The sequence below is a fragment of the Pholis gunnellus genome (assembly GCF_910591455.1).
Source record: "Pholis gunnellus genome assembly, chromosome: 7".
Taxonomy (NCBI): Eukaryota; Metazoa; Chordata; class Actinopteri; order Perciformes; family Pholidae; genus Pholis; species Pholis gunnellus.
In genome coordinates this window covers 15,400,425-15,420,097 of record NC_136533.1, presented here as the reverse complement: position 1 = coordinate 15,420,097, position 19,673 = coordinate 15,400,425, and the positions used below count along the sequence as shown (strand labels likewise).

The following is a 19,673-nucleotide window of genomic DNA, read 5'->3' as shown; positions in this document are numbered from 1 at the left end:
AACTGTCTGTCAATACAACAATTTGAAAAACTGTCTGTTTTTATTGTTTGTACAGACAGGAATTACAAAATGTATTGTACATTACAGCCATAATTGCTTTTGAAGAGACATTGAGCTTTTCTCCCGAGAGTTTATGTAACGTGACATGCACAACATACCTTCATGCAAGAGATAATTCAACCTTCATTAACATCACAAATGATGCAAATTTAAACATCTCAATCGTAAGCAAGTTAGTACATTTATCATGTCTGAGCACGAAGTGAAGCTGTTGCGTCATAATAAGATAAATAAGGCCATAATATGTCAAACATAAGAAACAGGCATTATGATACAATAAGTCATAAAAGAGTTAGCTTAGTATTGTACCAACAGTTACAGTGATTGTGTGAGATCAAATGCTAGTATTTAAATAAAAGGTCAAAGTTGACAAAATAGGAGAAAAAGAGGCAAAGGTGTGACTGGATACAAGCAGCTGGTGGGTTACCACAGTATTTAAGATTCAAAGTGCGCAGTAACAAGGAAAAGATTTGTTTCATCAAATTCATCTCTGTATGCATAAATCTGCTTTTACAAGAAAGACTGTTGACATTTTGGCGATGGTGAATGTTTGTGGAGCTCTTCAGACTGAATCGGATCACAGTATTTCACATCCTGAGTGCGCCTCAAGACTCTACCTTGCCACTTATTTTTAGTAGTAGTACAGCACAGAGCAAAGTCCTCTGGAAAAGCAAGACCAAAAGTAAGACTTCTTTTACAATACAGCCTATGTTACAGTATAAAAGGTTCAAATGGAGTTGAGGCATAAACTTAAATGAAATGACAAGTGAAAAAGAAAATCTCATGTTTTGCTACCATTAAAGGTTTTGTAATAAAATAGAACAGCAGCACAGTGATTCAAATAAATAGGTAACAAATGTGTACTTAAGTTAGCTGCACCTCCTTATTACTCATATTACAGCAGAAATGTTCAGCAACAAAAAGCTCATGTGGCAAACACAGGTAAATCACATGGGGGAAAACGGCTACATGTGCACAGAAAACACAAAAATCAAAAAAAAATGACTCATTTACAGATGTGTAAAAACGTGACATTCAGGAAATTCAGAAGGCACCGAATGTAGAAATAAAAAGGCTTGAGAATCACTGGAGCTACAGGTGTATGAATTCATTTCTAATGTCTCCTTAAAGAGGAATACTAACCGAAGAGGCACTAGAAGATTCACAGTGGTGCCATGTCACAGATGTTTTAAAAAGGCTGTTGGGTTTTTATCTGCTCACAAGGCCTAATGTGACCAGTGGGAGGAACATTTTTAATTTGTACTGTACATTTACGATCACAGCTTGATATCAGCATTCACTCAGAAAGCCCTTGAGGCTAAAACATGATGCTTTAAATAATTGACCTACTTAGATTTTTAGGTATCACAGTTATAACGTGTCCATTCTTTATCAGCAGTGCGCCTCTTTTCAGATAAACTGGCCAATTTCTAACTAACTAAATGGAAATTTCAGTTTATACCAGCAATGTTTGATCAAACCTACTGTATGTCTGAACATGTGTAAAAGATGGCGACGGTGTGCAACGCGTAATCACTACAGCAACAGTTAAACGAGCTGAGCTCAGTCTCTGGATTGAATCCAAGCACAAGAAAGAGTGATTCTGGTGTCCACATGACTTCTGATGGATTCATGCAAACTCAAATCTGACCCATCACATACAAAGAAACTCATGAAAAACATTGCACTTTGCTTTTTTTAGAAGCACACATTTACATAAAAATAAAGTTAAAAGGCATTCAAAGTTGTTTTTCAGATCCATCAGACTGTCTTCTCGTAGTCATCAGGGATTTTAGAGTCAGAGCCGTTTCATCACATACCCCTTACATCAGTCTCTGTGCTTTGTCTATTTCAGCCGCTGAATCAGTGTGTGCGTCAGTCCCATGCTGAGCAGCTGAAGCGTGGACTGCTGAGCTAAGTGAGGGAACGTTTTCAGCAGTTTCTCCCAGGTCAGCTCCAGCAGGCTGGGCACCACCAACCACACTTTGTACAAAGAGCCGGTCCTTCTGTTCCCAGACATGTTGACGACACCGCCGTGTACATACATGCAGCCAGCCTAAAGGATAGAAACCGTTGCAGATATTAGAGCTGAAACAACTACTGGATTCATTCATTATTTAGTCAATCAACATAAAGTTAATGAGCAACTATTGATTCTTTAAGCAAAACCCAAAAATATTCTCCAGATTCAGCTTTACCAATGTGATGATTTGCTGTTTAAAATCTTTGGTTTTTCAGTTGACAAGTGGGACATTTGAAGATGTCCCACTGGGCTCTGGGAACAATAGAGATTTTATTGACTAAATAATTAGTTAGAACAAAGTAAATCTGCAGATTATTTCATAATGAAAACAACGCTTAGTTTCAGTCATACAGCACAACAAAAACGGATCGATTTCTTTCTCACCCAGTGCAGAAGAGAAATCTGCTGAGCAAGTTAGATGTAGACATGTGTGACAAGACAATTTACTAACCGGAGTGACTGCAGCACAGTGAAAATAAGCTGGTTCTGGCATGGCGGCAGGCAGCTTGGTCCACTGAAATGTCTGCAGGTTGATTTTCCACAGGTCGGATAGGATCAGCTCTCCGTTATAACCCCCACAGAGAAACACCTCTGGAAACAGAGCAAGGCATGGTAAAAAATAACAACATTTCAGACAGTTGTGTCCAGAAAATGCTGTGTGTTAAATACTCCTTACCATCTTTGACCTGCACACTGCTGTGACAACGGCGAGCAGCAGGATATCCTGTCATGATAATGACAAAGTAAATTCAATGTGTGGTCATCAAATACTTTATTCAGCATAAAAGAGCAACACGTGGATCACAAACCTATTTTTTCGTGGGGTTTGGTGACTATTTCCTCCCAGGAATTTGTCTCCAAGTTATATGCGTGAATCTGATGGAGACAAATAGTATAAGTAAGTAATAAGTAGTAAATAGCAACACACTATTATAAAACTATGTGTCCGTTTCTCTCACCTTGTCCAAGGGATATGACGTCCAGGAAGTCCCACCTCCTAAAATGTATATTCTCTGTCCATCATGAGCTAGTTCATGTCTGTACCTGTAAAATCATGCATTCATTTTCAGTCTATTCTAAAGTTACTGTGAAGAACTTGAACTGATTATGAATCGGTCTCAAATTAATACGAATGCCTTTATAGGACGTTCATAAGTAAACAAGACCATCGGCGAGAAGATTGGCTATTTCTCTGTAGTTATTCTCAATGCTTGTCATCGGTGCCACAGGGTCAGACTCAACAGACGGAGATCCGGCGCCGACTTAGACCTGCAGTCGGAAGCTTCGGCGGGACGGGGAGAGCTTCGCACCCGGCAGCAGTGTCTCCTACCCCTGCCAGGAGCAGAGCTTCGCCTCACTGCTGCCGGAGGGGGCCCGACTGTCAGACCCTGCTGCAGTAAAATTAGATTTTCTAAAGGAAATCTGGTGCTCGGAAACCGCAAATATTAACACAAAATGAAGGTAGCTTTAATTAATATTCAGGGAAATAACTATGACAGGGCTCCAACACATTTGGCATTTCAAAATTTCCAAACCCTTGCATCAAGCTTGCTCTGGCCCGCACTCTCACACAGTGGTAAACAATTTGGCTGCCCTGGCTGCCTGCTCCAAACAACATGAACCACACAGCTTGTTTGATCGATTTATTTTCAAAAGTGTTGAAATCTATATTTAAAAAAACTGAATAGGGGCAATAACCTGGAAACAAATATGTTTCCATTTTCTTTTTTTGATATTATCTATCTATATTATCTATCTATCTTAGCTAGACCTGGAAATGACTAAAATCAAATTCCATACATTTCCATACTGCGTAGGGACCCTGCTACACTGTAGTTCCTCAAACAATGCTTGCTGTCTCACCTCTCCTCCGGTAGATCTGAAGGTGCATTGTTGGGTTTGAGGTGGGTCCACTCTCTGGTGGTCAGGTCCAGCCTGTGCAGGTCGGTACTGTAAAGGTAGCCTGTTGTCCCGCCAAACACGTAGAGGTAGCCATTAATGATGACCATGGCCTGGAAGAGGAGAACACTTATAGATGTTGTTTGGTACATTTAGACAGAGAATAACATTTTGTGACTTAAACGTTATGTCTAAACCAGCTATATAGAGACAAACACTGTTACCTGTCCGTAGATCTTGTTGGGTTTCTTCCCTCTGCAGTTGAGCAGGTTCCATCGTTTGTACTGAACATTGCAAACATGGACGTCACTGCCGTTGTTTTCACCAAATGGAATCCCAGTGCCACCAAACACAAGCAGGTTGTTGCCATGTAGAACAGCTGAGAGTGAGAGAGACATGAAAACAACCAGTCTCCACGACGGTTTCACATCTTGCCTAGAATCCCTTACACGGTTGGTTTAAATCTACATACTGGAACATTTCACTCTCTGACGCTTGGAGTTGCAGTTTCAAAAATACAGTATTAAAAAAAAGGTATGAAAAGGTTTCCTGTGAATTTTGACCACTAGTGACACCATAGATGCAATGTTTTGATGAATTGGCCCCCATGTCGTTTGTTGCTCATGTTCAACCAGCATGTATATGATGCAAACGCATGCCACTAGCACAAGGATGACTTCTCTGCTGCTTCTCTGCTGTCTGCTGAGGGCGGTGGTGAATAAGGATCCAGCAGGAGCGACTGTAATCTGATTACTTAATTGCATGTTAACACACTGAATGTTTACAGTGTGTCAGCCAAGTTTTGTCAACAACCAAAGTTTCTGTTTACATTCTGTGTTACTCACCAAATACACAGTGTGGACCTTGAGCTCCAACAACAGTGTTGATTACATTTGCTTCCTCATTAAACATTTGAAAAGCTGATTTTTAGTTTGAAACTAGCATTGTTTACATATTAAGCATTAGCAGTCATCTTCTTCCCTGCCTTTGTTGGCGCATTGCAGGGTTTCTTGGTGCATTACTGCCACCTGCAGATCAGTGGAAGAGTTTGAGACCATTGGCAGGATTGGTATTGTGTCACCTTTGTGCAGATACCTCATGAAACTTGACGCCCCATAGTCATATTAGTGGTCATAAACTCAACAGGGTACCTTTAAATAAGACCAGATTAAGGCTCTAAAAGGACAACATGTGGTTGTGTGCAGGGGTTTGATTCTGATAAGCAATGAAGGGCAGCGCACCAATCCTTACCTGACATAGAGGCCAGCTCTGTCGGCATGTAACCCTCTGTGCGGACCTGCTGCCAGGTGGCCGTGGCGAAATGAAACCGCCAAAGCTCCCTGAAAAGAGGGTAGTCTTCATTCTCTGACCCGCCTGCCTCCTCAAAGTCTGGGTTGTAGCCTCCAAACACATACAGGTTGGTGCTGTCTGCTACACAGCGGTGTCCGCTCCGGGCGGGGGGTACACAGTGTCCTGTGGGAGGAACAGGTTGGAGACAGACCGAATGTGAGATGTAGATGGACAAGGAAATGGAGACGATGTAAGCAAAGAACATCGTACAGCATAAATATCAGACAACTTGATGTGAAACAGGTAGCACTTTGTGGGTTGAGTGGGATCACTCAGTCACACAGTCCATTTATCTTCTCTGGAGGTACAACAGTCTGACAGGGAGGTCATACTTTCAGCACCTTCTCTCAGAAACCGGTTGGGGATCCGCAGGTTGGGGCAGGAGGGGGAGAAGATGCGGCGAGCCTGAAGCCAGCGTGCCCGCTTCTTGGAGCCTGTCAATCATACAACAAGTAAAAAGACAGAGAGAGACAGACATATGTAGAGTTTATGCATGGCAGATGTTGAAATGATGACAAGACTAAAATCTGCAGGATTTTACCTTTTTAGGATAAATCTGTTGTTTATCAGCAGAGCTATAACATTAAGAGAGGCTCTTATCACTGTCGACTGTTTCTGTCTCCAATTGAAGCCTTTTTATTTAGCTTATTGTTCATTGTTATGCCAGTTCTCATTTCTGTCTTGGCACACATTTGTGGAGTCGACATGTGGAGAAGAAGGCTTAAGAAGAACATAAAGAGTTCGAGACTAATAAAGGATCTTCTTATCTTATCTTATCTTATCTTTTATCAACTGAATATTTTCTAAATTGCATCAGTGAGATAACGCTAAAAGTGTCCCCAGCATGAAGCTAATGCCTGCCTCCCCCGTCTCTCTTTCTATCAGCCTCCCATATTTTAAGCCCCATCTAAAGAAAATAACAATGACAATAGCGCTGTGGATACCTGCTGGGTGTTCATTCGCTCACTCAATTCTGCTGGCTTCCGTAGCCACGTTAGCTAGCTATGAGCTGGGTGGTGCAGCACGTCGCTGACTCACAGACACAGAGACAGACTTTAACACATTAAGCGTTGGTTGGCTGTCTGCTTTGTACCAGAATACGTGTTCTTGCAGAGCAGAGGGTTTTGTTTACTGACCTGAGTCGAGGTTGAGGGGCCTCCACGACAGTTTCTCAAACTTATTGAGCTGACTGAAGGTTCCGTCGTGTTCGGCCGACGACATCTCGACAGAGAACCACACGCAGACCTGGACCGGAACCCGCTTTAGTTTAACCACACGGTGTGGCATGGGCCTGCGAGCTCCAGCAATCACACCAAATTAAGAAATAACACAACACGACACAGTCCACACCTGCTGCTGCCCCGCAGCGTCACAGCCAGCTGGCCTGAACTGACCAATCAGAGGAGCGGAAACCCCTCATGTCGCGTTCAAGAATCCCATGGTGATGTTTATGTTTCGAAAAACTGCAGCGGCTCTAAATATTAAAATACAATTTATTTAAAGAACATCCAAAATATAGCTGCACTTAAAAAAAAGCTTTGCATTCTTTATTAGGTCAATGAGTATACAAATCCTTCAGTTACTTGTAGTACCACAAGTAACAGACAGAAGTACCAGAGAATTAGAATTAGAAATTCACTGTAGCTTAATAAAATAGTATTTTTTTGTAAAATTGACTTAAATAGAAAATAGTGAAAATGCCCATCACCATTTCATAAGTCCAAGGTGATGCGTTCGAATTGCTTGCTTCATCCAACTAACAGCCTAAAACCCACATATATTACATTTACAATCTCACAAGATAAAGAAAACCTAAACATTCTGACTAGTGAGAAGCTGGAGCCGATTAATGAAATTGACGTAGACAGTTAAATGATTATTATTTATTAATACTGTGTCTATTTTATGTCAGATAACTGCAGGGCATAACTGATATAGTTAAACATCTAGGATTTACAAGGTGTGGAGAATAACCTTCAATTAAACAAACCTAAAGTGAAATATAGGGTCCAAGGCAATGTGCTGTTGCATGAAAAGCCTTTTTTCTCAGAGTTACTTTTGCACCATTCAGAGTAATGTCACAGGGCCGTCTCTCTTATTGTTATTTGTCTACTTGAGGTCAAGACATGAACACATAAAAACCTTCTTACCAAAGATGAAAAACTGTTAGTTACTTTGAAAGAACCACGTGGTTGGAGTGACTCCTTTTGATTAACTGAAACAAGAGTCAACCTTTCCCCCAGATCTTCTGAGTCTGCTTTGCTAACATGTGGTAATCTGGATTTGAAACCCATTGGGATAGGTTGAAGAAGCAAAACAGATCAATCCCACGAGAAACTGATTAAACAAAGTGTAATCAAGACTTGTTATATAGAGTTGTATCAATGACTGTCACAGTTTAGATAGTGATCATGAAAAGATTGGATCAAACCCATTCTATTATTTGTCTTTTCAGTGTTGTTTCTCTGCAGCTCACACTCTTCACATGACACTAAAAACACAGCAGGAGTGTTATTTTTTGCTATTGGCACGCAATCATGTTAATGTTTAACGTGTGACAACCTTACTGCCTGTTTAAGACCTTATAGTAGTTACGATACAATAACTTTTTCTTTTTTTTAAAGGCCTGTTTCTGCTGATAACTGCCCACAATGCACCAATCAATCAACTAGAGATCCATGTCGACCACAGTGTTCTCTCACAAGCTTCCTTCCAGGGGTAAACATGTTAACCAGAGGTTCAGTCATTTGCCAGCAGAAAGAATGAAAGAGGTCCCAACTCCAGCAACACATGTAGTGTATAGAACAACTGCATTGTTGAGACCAACTCGTATTGGCCTGTGGCCTTCAGCAGGGTCAGCAGGAAGAAGACTGACAGCAAGTCGGAAATGAAGCCAGTCTATGAAATGTCACTGACAGCAAGAAATTCTGAACAATGAGCAGCAGCTGTGTTAATGAGATTAAACGGGAGATGATTTGACTACTTTGGTTCGTTCCAGTGATCTACTCACAGATTCATGGAGGTCATCACTTGAAACCATCTCATTCAAAGAGATTACTCTGACTGATGCACTGAAGTACAATTACGACTTCTGTTTGTTCATGCATAAAGAGATTAAAATAGATAAGCAAATCCTTCTGAATAATGTTATTCAAATCTGCCATGTAAAATAGGCTGAGCAAAGTATTGTTTTGTATTAACCTGGAGACATGGAAGGCCAATAACCAACTTCTGGCATGAAATGAAATCTGACTTGAACTTAAGAATGCGTCATAGTGCCATTAACTGAGACTTTTGTCATCTCTATGCAATTTGGTATGGGGCGAGCATTGTGGCGCAAACATGCTAACAAGTTTGACACCATTTCTAATCCACCATGCCCTTAATGCACAAACCCAGATATTGACACACTCATATGTAAATAACTACAGCATGAGCAACATATGACAGAGAGTAGTGAGAGCTCTTGTGACTCAGAAGGAGAGCAGCTGGTGTACGCCACATTATCAAGTAAGACAGGTAACACAGCTTAATTATATCAAGCAAAGTGTTGTGTTTACATTTGTAACAAGTGCACTCAGACTTTGTTTTTGTCTTGGCTCCACATGGCTGGAGAAACACATGTAACAACATTAGCAAAACAAGGGATTGTATGACAAGCGCGGGTCTCATGACCTGTGGAGGTCATCATATGACCACTCAAGAACCATCTCAGCTCATGTGAGATTCTCAAGGCCTATGTGACATGCCAACCTAGCAAAATGTGCCTTTTCCACTCATCTCAAGTGTGTTTTCAGGTGCTGAGTGTTTACATTTACAGGCACACATGATTTCAGACATGGACGCAGGATTTTAGCTACTATAGCAGAGTTCCTTTCAAACAGATAGAAGTATGTGGGAAAGGATTCTAGATGACCTGAGATCACTGACTGTAAACCATTATGTTAAAATTATTATATTTCCCAGTAGTTCAATGAAAACATATTTAGGTAAATTAATCATAAAGACGTAACAACTTACCTCTCCCTTTAATTCATTAAGATGTACTGCTCAAGCCAATGTCATTTAACAAAGTCTATAGTTTTATTGTCCAGAATCACAAATTAGCCTCAAAGGGCTTTACTGTCTGCACAACCCTGTTTAGAGTCTTTAGACCCTTGATGTGGTTAATAAAGTGTCATATGTGGAGCAGAGTGTCATATCAATATGAATGAACAGTATACAATACAAAACCTAGTATAAAATATTATGCAAGCAACATTTGCCTGTAGCTTACAAGTTTGAGAGCAATTCTTGTTTTGGCTTCAGTTCATCTTTTCTGGATTCATTCCACTTTATTTTATTACCATTATATAATTTAATAATTGTAGATTGTTATGTATTTTTTCCCCTCTTGAGATGTGGAGCATTAGTTTATGATGGGTAATGAGAATGAACTTAGCTGAGTTGGATTTGAAGGGGTTGAGTGGAACGGTGTTTCTTTGTTTTTATTGTTGCACCTCATGATTTTGTTTATGTTTTTTTTCTTTTTACTCCAGATGTGGGGGACACATTCAATTGCATATATCAATGAGGGGAGACTAAATATTAGAAATGTCTTTCACTATAAAGCAATATAGAACAGCAGCATAAACTATAGTGCCCCAAAATCACCATAAAGTCAAAACTACATTTCCTTGAAACAGTTTTCAACAAAAAACTGAACATCATAAACTTCATGAACATCATAAACTTCATGAACATAGGATGTATTGCAGTAAGCTACTGTTGTATTGGACTACATTAGTTAGCTTTGTGTAGGCTACTTGTGTTATCACGTGTCCTCGTACTGACTGTAGCCTACTGGGCATGTTTTGTCTTTACCAATGAATGGGTATTTACCAAAATGAAGTGTGGGATAAGAAGCTTTAATACTCATTAACTAGTTATATTAAATAGTCTACGATTCTTCGTATCAGTCTGCGACGAAACACAACTTTGGCCTAACGTGCTACTTTAAGCCTTCCAATAAGTTAATTTCATCATAGACGTTGGTATGGTAGAAGGGCACGCATTTATCTTTGACAAAGGATCTTTGAGCTCTATTTTACCAGCCTCACTTACAAAACAAGTCAGAAATAATATTACATTTAATCATCGACTTCCATCTCCGAGAAAGATGAAAGCAGCATTATCCGCTGTGACAAACAACACACTCACAGTGTACTCGTGTTCTGTGGAGTGTATTTCTATACCTGAGCTCCTCCTCTCCTCGGTCTGGTCGCTGTAGGTTGATGTCATTGGCAGAGAGAGAGAGAGAGAGTCTTCAGGACAGGACACAACTAGGTAGAGCTGGTCAGGGAAACACTGAAGATCAACTGAGAGGAGGACAAGTGGGCGATGTTACAGCTAGGATCTCGTTTATGGACATTGTGGAAAGGTTATTGATACAATCCGGAGGGTTTGTAGGTATTTTCAAGCTGAAACGTTGAGGTAGCCTCGTCGCCGCAGTATTTTTAGATTACTTCTGAAAGGAATACGAAAATGTCGTCTCCAAGTCCGGGCAAGAGGCGAATGGATACCGACGTGGTGAAACTGTATCCTTTTCTGAACATAAACAACAAGCCTAAATAGCCAACTCGAATAGGATTGTTTTTAATAATTGTTGATTAAATACAGCATCTGTTCCCGATGGCTGCTGTACGGATGTATGGTCTGTCGCTGTCGCTACGTGATATTAATAGATTGTGTTAGAAGTGTGTACTGCTTAACACTTAGATGTTATTGGTCAGCTCTGTGTCTAACGTTACGGGTAGCTAGCTCGCCGTTAAGTTAGCGGAATAGCGAGGAGGCTAAGTTGTCCTAACGTTATTCGTGTTAACTCGTTCGCCTGTTAGCATTGTTAGCTCGCTAATACAGTAGCAGTGCTGTTTTTGTTTGTATCAAATCTAGAATTACCAACGGAATGTGTCGCAATACAACGTTGGCTGGAAACTCCGTGTTAGCATTAGACGTTGTTAGCCTTAGCTCGGAAGCGATAAGTTAGCTTGTTAGCCAACAATTTGTGGTCCAACCGGACTGACAACGCAATGCGAAGGATTGGCGAAACTACTTTACATTTTCTAAAGGCTTCTTTGGAAAGACATGTTTATTTTTTCATCATTTAGTAACGTCAACGCAAATGTAGCTAGCTGTGGAACGTTAGCCTGCTAAGGGAGAAGCAACGGGGTCGATGTAACGTAACAGAGACGATCTCTGACAAAGTCAACAGCTAACGTTAACTACATTAGTGTTAGTTAACGCTAGATAAGACAGTAACCACGTTTTAACTTGGTGTGTGCTTTACATTGTTGCCTTAACACTAAAAAAAACATTTAGCAAATTGCAGATAAACAAAACCTAACTTGTATAACCTACGTGGTGAATACGTCACGGGTCGCAATTTGTACCACAAATGATACAGTTAGGAATATAAAGCCAAATTGTAATTATATCGAATTTTAACAATGCCAAAAAAGGGGAAAAAAATAATCGAGTGGTTATGTATTGTCGTTGTAATTACAGATTTTTCTCAACACTCTGTGATATCACATGTTTTGTTTAAATTAGTTTTGTATTATTTCTCATTATTCGCAGTTATCAGCTGAAGTTAAGCATGAAAGGATTTCTAGCAACGTGAGCTGCATTGTTTTGTTTTTGTCCTGCAGCTAGATGCTACTCTCTGATTGGTCAGCCTGTTACCATCCGGAACATGGTAGAGGGCGGGGCTTCACACACAGCTGATCGAGGAAAAACAAGCGTGCTGTACTGGGCACATACGGGGATCGGGCTGGGAACATCCAGTCCATGGCAGGGACAGTGCGATGTAGTGTACTTACGCAACAGCGTGTGGTTAACAGAACTAGGTAGAACTACATTTACCTGTTTACATTTTTTTGTCAACTAAATATCTTTATCGTTTGGACTCTTCTAGTCAGATAAAACCAGCAATTCAAAGACGTCACAGTGGTCTCTCGGAAATGATGATACGGATTTTTCACTATTTTCTGACGTTTTATAGACTAATCAATCGATTAATCTGGTTGACATTTTTAATTGAAAATAATCCTTTGTTGCTACAGACGGCACGAATAGTGAGTATAGCTTTATAATTAAGTATGTTAAGGTTAAAAATCGTTAACCTCAAATGTTATTAGTAAATAAAAACGTTTAAAGTTTGTGTTTTCTAAGATGTAAGAAAGTTTGAGTTTTACACTAAAACCTTTTTAGACCCAATCACACATTTATTAATAGAAAATGTGACCCGTATACACTTAAACATGTATTTGGGAGGGATTGATAAGATTTAATCAGTGTTGACTCCCATAGTCAATTAAATAATGTAACACCTCATTTTATTCCTGACATTTACATATGAATAACCAGTCATTTAACATATTAGTTCATTATAACAACCGTGCCGTTAACCCTCACTTAAGACTAGTGTTAAGAGCTTTAACACACGTCTGGTTCTACTGCTCAGGTGCGGGCAGATTCAATTATGCACAGGTAAACTAACATTTTTACAGACAGTGATGTCAAACAAAGGAAAATTTTAAAGAACGCTTATTGTTTTTGTTTTGTTTTATTGATGTCATTATAACGTATGGATGAGAAACCTAAGAATAGACTTATGGAAGTCATTAAGTAAACTCATGTTAGGATCCATCAGCTCTTGTTGTTGTGAATCTTGTTTCAGCTATTTCCAATCCTGAGTATAGGACTACTGTTAAGCATGAGATGCCACGCATAGTTTCATGTTGTGGCTTTAAATCAAATATGTTAGATGGAAACACTGTGTCAGAGCACAGCTGATTCTGGCCTGCTTCCACAGCTGCCATTCCTGTCCTCAGAAACCGACACAGACATCAGTGTACATCTAACACATGTACGTCAGGCTGGACCACATTTAATGCCGTACAGCTTTTTAAATGTGTAGTTTTATTGCACATATAGGGTTAGAGACGACAAACGTAATGTCACATGAACTACACATATGGCTTGTGTAAAACATAAACGGCTCTTCTCTTTGTGACAGAGAGAGTGACATAGCTTTTTAAACCGTCTCTTCGGTTTGTAGTTATTCTGCCGCCTGATAAGCTGTCTAGCGTTGTTATTTGCGCTCCAGCAGTTTGGTGAACTTAGCAGACGTGCGTTTCCTTGGTTAGATTGTTTGGATAGAGATGACACAGTGATTTATGACAGGATGATGGAACACTTGACTTGTGGGACTTTTGTGTTGTTGGTTTTTTTTCTCCACCATTCATTGTGTCAGACTCACACAGACTGAATACGCCCAACCTCTCTGACTCGTTCTCACACATCACTCTGTCACCACACACTGTGATTATGACGCATCCTCCCCACCCAAGTCACCTCCCATCTTCTCCAGCTGTAGTTACCGACAGGTTCCCATGAGTCCTCCTCATAGCAGCCATCGTCACGTTTGATAAGTTGTCAACTTGTGCTGAGTGTTTGTTGTTAAGTAGACCTGTTGGGTGAGTTTGTCAGACATTGCATTATTGATCTCACTGTCACGGCTCATGTTATTGATCCTATATTTGACCTCAGAGAGAGAAATCTAGACGCAGCAGCCTGTTTTTGATCCATTTTTGTTGTACATGTGTTAGAATTGTCTGCCTCTCCTGTCGTGTGTTTCGGGTGAGCTTTTTCCTTAACCAGGCCTCAGCATTGAGAGTAAGCATGAGGTCACCATCCTCAGTGGACTGAATGAATTTGTGGTCAAGTTCCACGGACCACCTGGATGTAAGTTTAAAGATTTCACATTGATTCTCCCTCTCGTGGACGGACATTTCACCAGTGTACTGCACATTTAATCGGTGCTCTCAATGTGTTTTAACATGAGTGTATTTATGTTTTTGTCCAGCATCGTACGAAGGAGGTGTCTGGAAGGTCCGAGTTGACCTACCAGATAAATATCCCTTCAAATCACCTTCAATAGGTGTGAAATATTTCTTCGAGTGTTGTGGTGAAGCCTTGAAATGTCCATATTAAATATTGCTCTACAACTATTAAAACCTGCTTTTCTTTGTTCACAGGATTCATGAATAAAATCTTTCATCCCAACATTGATGAGGCGTAAGTGGGCCCGCTGTATTTTAGATATCACTCTGCTATTAACCAGTTAACACGGCACAGAGGGAATTTATTTTTATGGCAACAACTTAAGAGACCCACGAAAGGAATTTCTTAATTGTAAATATTGTTGCTTGAAGCATATCCTCATGTTCAGCATATAAGAAATGATTCATACTATGGAGGACAAGCTGTTTCCTTCTTGTTCGGGTCATCATGGCCGCCCTGCTTGGCTTTCACAACCTCTGCTGGGCGATTACGTTGCACTCACGGTGTCGTGTCTTTTTCAGGTCAGGAACCGTGTGTTTAGATGTCATCAACCAGACATGGACAGCTCTTTACGGTGGGTCACACAGCCATAGCTCTCATTGCTACGGCTTTACGGGGTTTCACCGGTCACTCGGTTAAACTGACCGTAATAGCCAATAAAAAAAAAATACAAAAACACAACAAGCAGCTTATACCTGGACAGTGCAGCTTCAGGCAGAGCATCTTGGTTTAATCGGCCGACACTTAAGTGATAACTGCTGCTCGTATTGAAGTCATGCACCGATGGATAAAAAGGTCCTGAGGCTGAGAGGTTTCTTAACTATTTTTCTCACTTCAAGTGAACAACAAACAGGTTTACCATGATCTTCTAAACTTGTATTCAATTTGACCAGGTTTACATTTAGAGTCATAGTTCATTAGATCAAGTCACGGGTCATATTATTAGTTATCTCAACAGTACATCACTATTTCAAAAATGTGGACTTAATGGAAAAGGGTGCATTTGTTTTAAAGTTATAACATCCTGTGTTTTTAAGATCAGAAGTGGCAAGAGACAGTGAGAGGAGATTTATCTCAGCTGAGGAGGAACGACTTTGTTTATCTGATTCACTCCGTTAGACATTGTTATGTATGTTAAAAACACCCTGATGGGTGTTTGCCTACTTTGCAAGGGGCGGCGTGACACCGGTGTAACAGCTCAACGTATGCAAGAATGTAGTCAGTAGCCTTTAACTGATCCTTTTGTTATGGTGTTATTTAAACCGTAACATCATAATATAGAATGTAATCAGTCCTTTAAACAATGATATGAATTGATTGTTAAATAAAGATTGAGTACTTAATGTATCTGAAAGTTGTTTCAGGCTTGCAAACTAAAAGAGGTCATGCTCAGCTGCAGCTGACAAAGGTTTACCCGGACACACAAAGATGGTGGTCAAATCTTCAGAATGCCACAAAGACACATTAACTTGCCCTGTATTAGCGTGTATTTTTACGTTTAAGCTCTATAATGTTTATAGTGATTGTGTGGTACGTTGCCAAAACGTGGGTGACCTTCACTCAAAAGGCCTCCAGTGTAAACAGTGTTGGATGTTAATCTGTTTCTGTGTTCACTACAGTATAGAGTATACGTGTATATATACAGCACGGTTGAGATTACTCTATATGTCAATTAAATTAGAGCAGTTGAAAGCACACTTTCAAGTAATGAGATGAATTAATCCTGACCAGAAAACAATGTACAGCAGTACTGCTGTTTGAATTGAACATTTTATTACAAGAGAGACCTCTAGTGGATCATGATGTAACTACACACAAGATGGAACAACTGTGTCGGAGTGACGACGACTCATCCAGCTTGCTGATATTTCTCTGTGGCTTTGTTGTTCTCTGTACTGACTAATCTTTCTGCTCATATCCGCCAGACCTCACCAACATCTTTGAGTCGTTCCTCCCTCAGCTGCTCGCCTACCCAAACCCCATCGATCCTCTGAACGGGGACGCAGCTGCCATGTACCTGCACCGACCGGAGGATTATAAACACAAGATCAAAGGTAGCACACGAGAGTCTAACACTGAACATCTGCAGTGGAGAATGAGAGGCTGAGATACAAAAAAAAACATGTGTAGGGTTTCCCTGTTTTTCTCTATTTCTGCATTTGGGGAATATCAAATGTAGATCTTGTGCTGTTCCAAAATGCAACTTTGATTTAGCAAGGAGCTACTTATGCTAAAAGGATTCAACACGCATATATAATTATAAGCCACATCAGGCATGGTTGCAACTTGCAAGTCAAATACAGTCTGTATTTCATAGAACAGACAACATTATTAATAGCACACTTGTTTTGGACCGCAGACCAAAATCCGCAAAAGAAAATGTGAATAAATGTGCGTTTCCATCAACTACTGGTATGAGAATATAGGGAGTTTGTTATAGAGATAAACAATTGTTGGTGCTAATTCTCCGGGCTTGTGCCATTTAACCATTGTAGAAGGAGAAGGCGCAGCGAGATGATGTTTATTAAAAAGCACCAGTCAAACCTCAAATGGTGGAAATTGATGTGTCTAAAAACAGGTTGATGAGAACGCACCTTGTATCACAGGTTCTTTGTCAACAGTTCCAGCGGCTTTCACGCCCATGTCTCCCTTGTGTCTTTTTCAGAGTACATCCAGAAGTACGCCACAGAGGAGGCTCTAAAGGAGCAGGAGGAGAGAGGGGGCGACTCCTCTTCCGAGAGCTCCATGTCAGACTTTTCGGAGGACGAGGCTCAGGACATGGAGTTGTAGTGAAGGGGGCGCTCCTGTCCCCTTCATCTCACAACAGACAGTCTAAAGAGCACCTAAAGAGCAGAAACTCAGTGCTATATTCATATTTAAACAAGACAATTTTTTTACAGCAACACAAGGATTTTTATTGCTACACAAGGATTTGCAGTATGATATTGCAGAATATTAACCCTTACTTAGGAATTCATGACCACCTGCCCCCCTTTTGCCCTCCTCTTTGCCCCGAGAGCCTGTTTAGATCAGAAAGGAGTGCATCATTCATTTCCGCGATCTTTGGTGGCTTCAATCAAGGCTTTCACAATGCATGTCCAAACTGAGCAGTGAGACCAATGCAGGAGGAAGGAGGACTGACATAACATGCTCACGTTTTTTTTTCTCTTCTTGTATTTATTAAACACTTTTACTGCTTCATCGGGCATCTCTCCGTCGCCGACAGAGGCCTGCAGGAAGACAACCCTTCGATTTCTGAGCAGTCTCCACTTCAAAAGGGCGTGGATTCCCATTTGTGTTTATCACCTTAAATCTTTTTTTTTTTTTTTTTTTTTACACCCGTCTCCCGAGGAGTTTCCATTACAATAATCACGTCCAATGAGCTGAAGACCGGAAGGCCACAGCGCCGTAATGCGTTCATCGTGTACAGACTGCTGTGGCTGCAGAAGGCCTCGCTGACAGGACTGCCCTCTGTGCAAACCTGCTAACACATCACACAAACCATCAAACAACCAATGCATCAAACCATGACCACACCACAGCATGTGTGTGACTCTCGGTGTGTGTGTGTGTGTGTGCGTGTGTGTGTGCGTGCGTGTGTGTTTGTGCATGAATGTAATCCAGGGAGGATCACGTTGTGTATTGAAAACCTGTGTTGTATCGACCCCTGAGCAGAAATCGCAAGAGAAGGCTCGCAATCCCGATGCCTCTTTTCTCGAACACCCATCTCCGCCTCCTCTCCGTTTTAGGAAAGTGTTTGTCATTCTGAGTATCTTTGTATATTATGGCATGACACAGAAGTAAAGTTGTGTAGCGCTTTGTGGAGCTGTAGAAATGGGGAGGACGCCTGTGCGCAGGGCCTCTGTGAGCCGGGCGGGTTCGGTGGAGATTATCCAGGTTCTTGTTGAGTAATTGAATTTATTAACTTTGCCTATTGCTTGTGTTGAACTATAATAGGTGTTTGACTTGCGTAGGAATAGTTAGCTGTTTTTTTTTTTGTTTTTTTTGCGGGTGGTGAATCCTATCATAATGTATTGTTTGATACTTATATAACACAGTAGTTTCAAGACTAATTGTCCTGTAAAGATGAGGATTAATACATCTTTGTCTGTAGGATGACTCTTCAAAAGAAATGTTGCACCTCTGCTCCACCTGCACCCCCTTCTTATGCAAATGCATCAAAGATAATTTTTCGCTGTCAGTGCTCTTTGTTTCAGCCACTCAACACTCATTTACGTCTTTTCATGCTGTTGTTTGGCCTGTTGTTTTCCAAAAGGGTGGGACCAAAATCTGCCGGATCCACAGGCTCAGTTTCATATATTCCCCCAAAAAACTGGATTAGGGATAAAGAGTGTTCAGTTTAAGTGAGAAGATAAAGTAATGATGTTCCTGAATGTGTTAAACTCTACAGAGTCTTGGATTAGTTCACACTTTCATTCGGGCACAGGTTTCTTCTTCTTCAGAGGACAGTTTAAAGGCTTCAGTCCTGGTTTACCTTGTTTACCCTATTGTTTAATTTCATGATGGTACACTGGTATGTGTTTTAACGCAGGCTTGAAGCTTGATACATGTTTGTAACATGCATTCATTGCATTGCAGATAAATTTGTATTATGTGTTATTTCTGGAAGGGAACAAAAATCGGAATCGTACTTTATCACCATTAAAATGGACTATTTCTACTTGTTTGGAGAGAAATGGATTATAATCAAAAATTTGATTGATAAGCCCGTTATATATTTTGAAATTATATCAGGGTCTCTTCCATGGTTTCTTGCAAGAGGGTTGACCTTAATTTGAGAATTAACATAGGTTGGTAAAACTAGCATGTCACCATTTTTTGAAAACCCAGATTAACAGCAGTTCAAATGGCTCTATTTAACCCGATAACCAGATGTATATGTTGGTGTAGGTCTTAGAACCACGTGGTCCCACAGTCAATTGTCTTTTGCAACAAAAAACAAACCACTGTCCAGCCTGGATAATCAGTGTATTATGCATTTTTTTATTAATAAGACACATATATTTGATGCCTATAATGTGTTTGAATGTTTTTATTTTTGTCTTTTAAGCCCTATCTCCAAGAAACAAGTCGAAATAACCCTGATTTTTGAAAAAGCAAAAAAAATAATAAATGTGCTTCCCTTGTAACTTGAAAAAAAATAAATAAACAACTAGAAAATATATGAACTATGTCAGTAGTTTGCTTTGTGTGTGTGTGTCCGATTGTTTCAGGTCTTAAGATTTCAATTTCAATCATTCAAATGAATGATTGAAATTGTCTGATTTGTTGAACCTTGTTTTCACAGGAGGCTAGTCACAGACAGAATATATTTAAAGTCAAAATGGTTTCCTTTCAACACTGAATGAACGACTGTCTCTCGTCTGCCCACTAGATGGCAGTCCGGTCTGTCTTAATGAGGAGGTCCACTAACAACGTTTGACAATTATTAGATAAA

At 40.3% G+C, this 19,673-nt stretch overlaps 2 protein-coding genes across 4 annotated transcripts; one reads left to right on the top strand and one right to left on the bottom strand.

Moving 5' to 3' along the window:
• Positions 1-60: 60 nt before the first annotated feature.
• Positions 61-6,648, bottom strand: LOC306698040 (kelch domain-containing protein 10-like). Of its 2 annotated transcripts, none has more exons than XM_079162189.1 (10): positions 6,469-6,648; positions 5,665-5,766; positions 5,234-5,455; positions 4,207-4,361; positions 3,947-4,095; positions 3,043-3,127; positions 2,893-2,959; positions 2,760-2,807; positions 2,535-2,674; positions 61-2,116 (listed from the first exon to the last, which is right to left on the bottom strand). In XM_079162189.1, the coding sequence occupies exons 1-10, from the start codon at positions 6,617-6,619 to the stop codon at positions 1,907-1,909; spliced, it is 1,329 nt and encodes a 442-aa protein (XP_079018315.1). In that variant the 5' UTR covers positions 6,620-6,648; the 3' UTR covers positions 61-1,906. The 2 variants fall into 2 exon arrangements, with proteins under 2 accessions (XP_079018315.1, XP_079018316.1); XM_079162190.1 differs by having other exon boundaries at positions 5,674-5,766.
• A 3,981-nt stretch (positions 6,649-10,629) lies between these two features.
• LOC306698584 (ubiquitin-conjugating enzyme E2 H-like) lies at positions 10,630-19,398 on the top strand. 2 transcript variants are annotated; one of them, XM_079162953.1, is made up of 7 exons: positions 10,630-10,908; positions 14,040-14,116; positions 14,238-14,312; positions 14,410-14,449; positions 14,737-14,789; positions 16,141-16,269; positions 16,881-19,398. In XM_079162953.1, exons 1-7 carry the CDS (start codon positions 10,856-10,858, stop codon positions 17,003-17,005), a joined length of 552 nt encoding a protein of 183 aa, XP_079019079.1. In that variant the 5' UTR covers positions 10,630-10,855; the 3' UTR covers positions 17,006-19,398. The 2 variants fall into 2 exon arrangements, with proteins under 2 accessions (XP_079019079.1, XP_079019080.1); XM_079162954.1 differs by lacking the exon at positions 14,238-14,312 and having other exon boundaries at positions 10,856-10,908.
• The last annotated feature ends 275 nt before the right edge of the window (positions 19,399-19,673 follow it).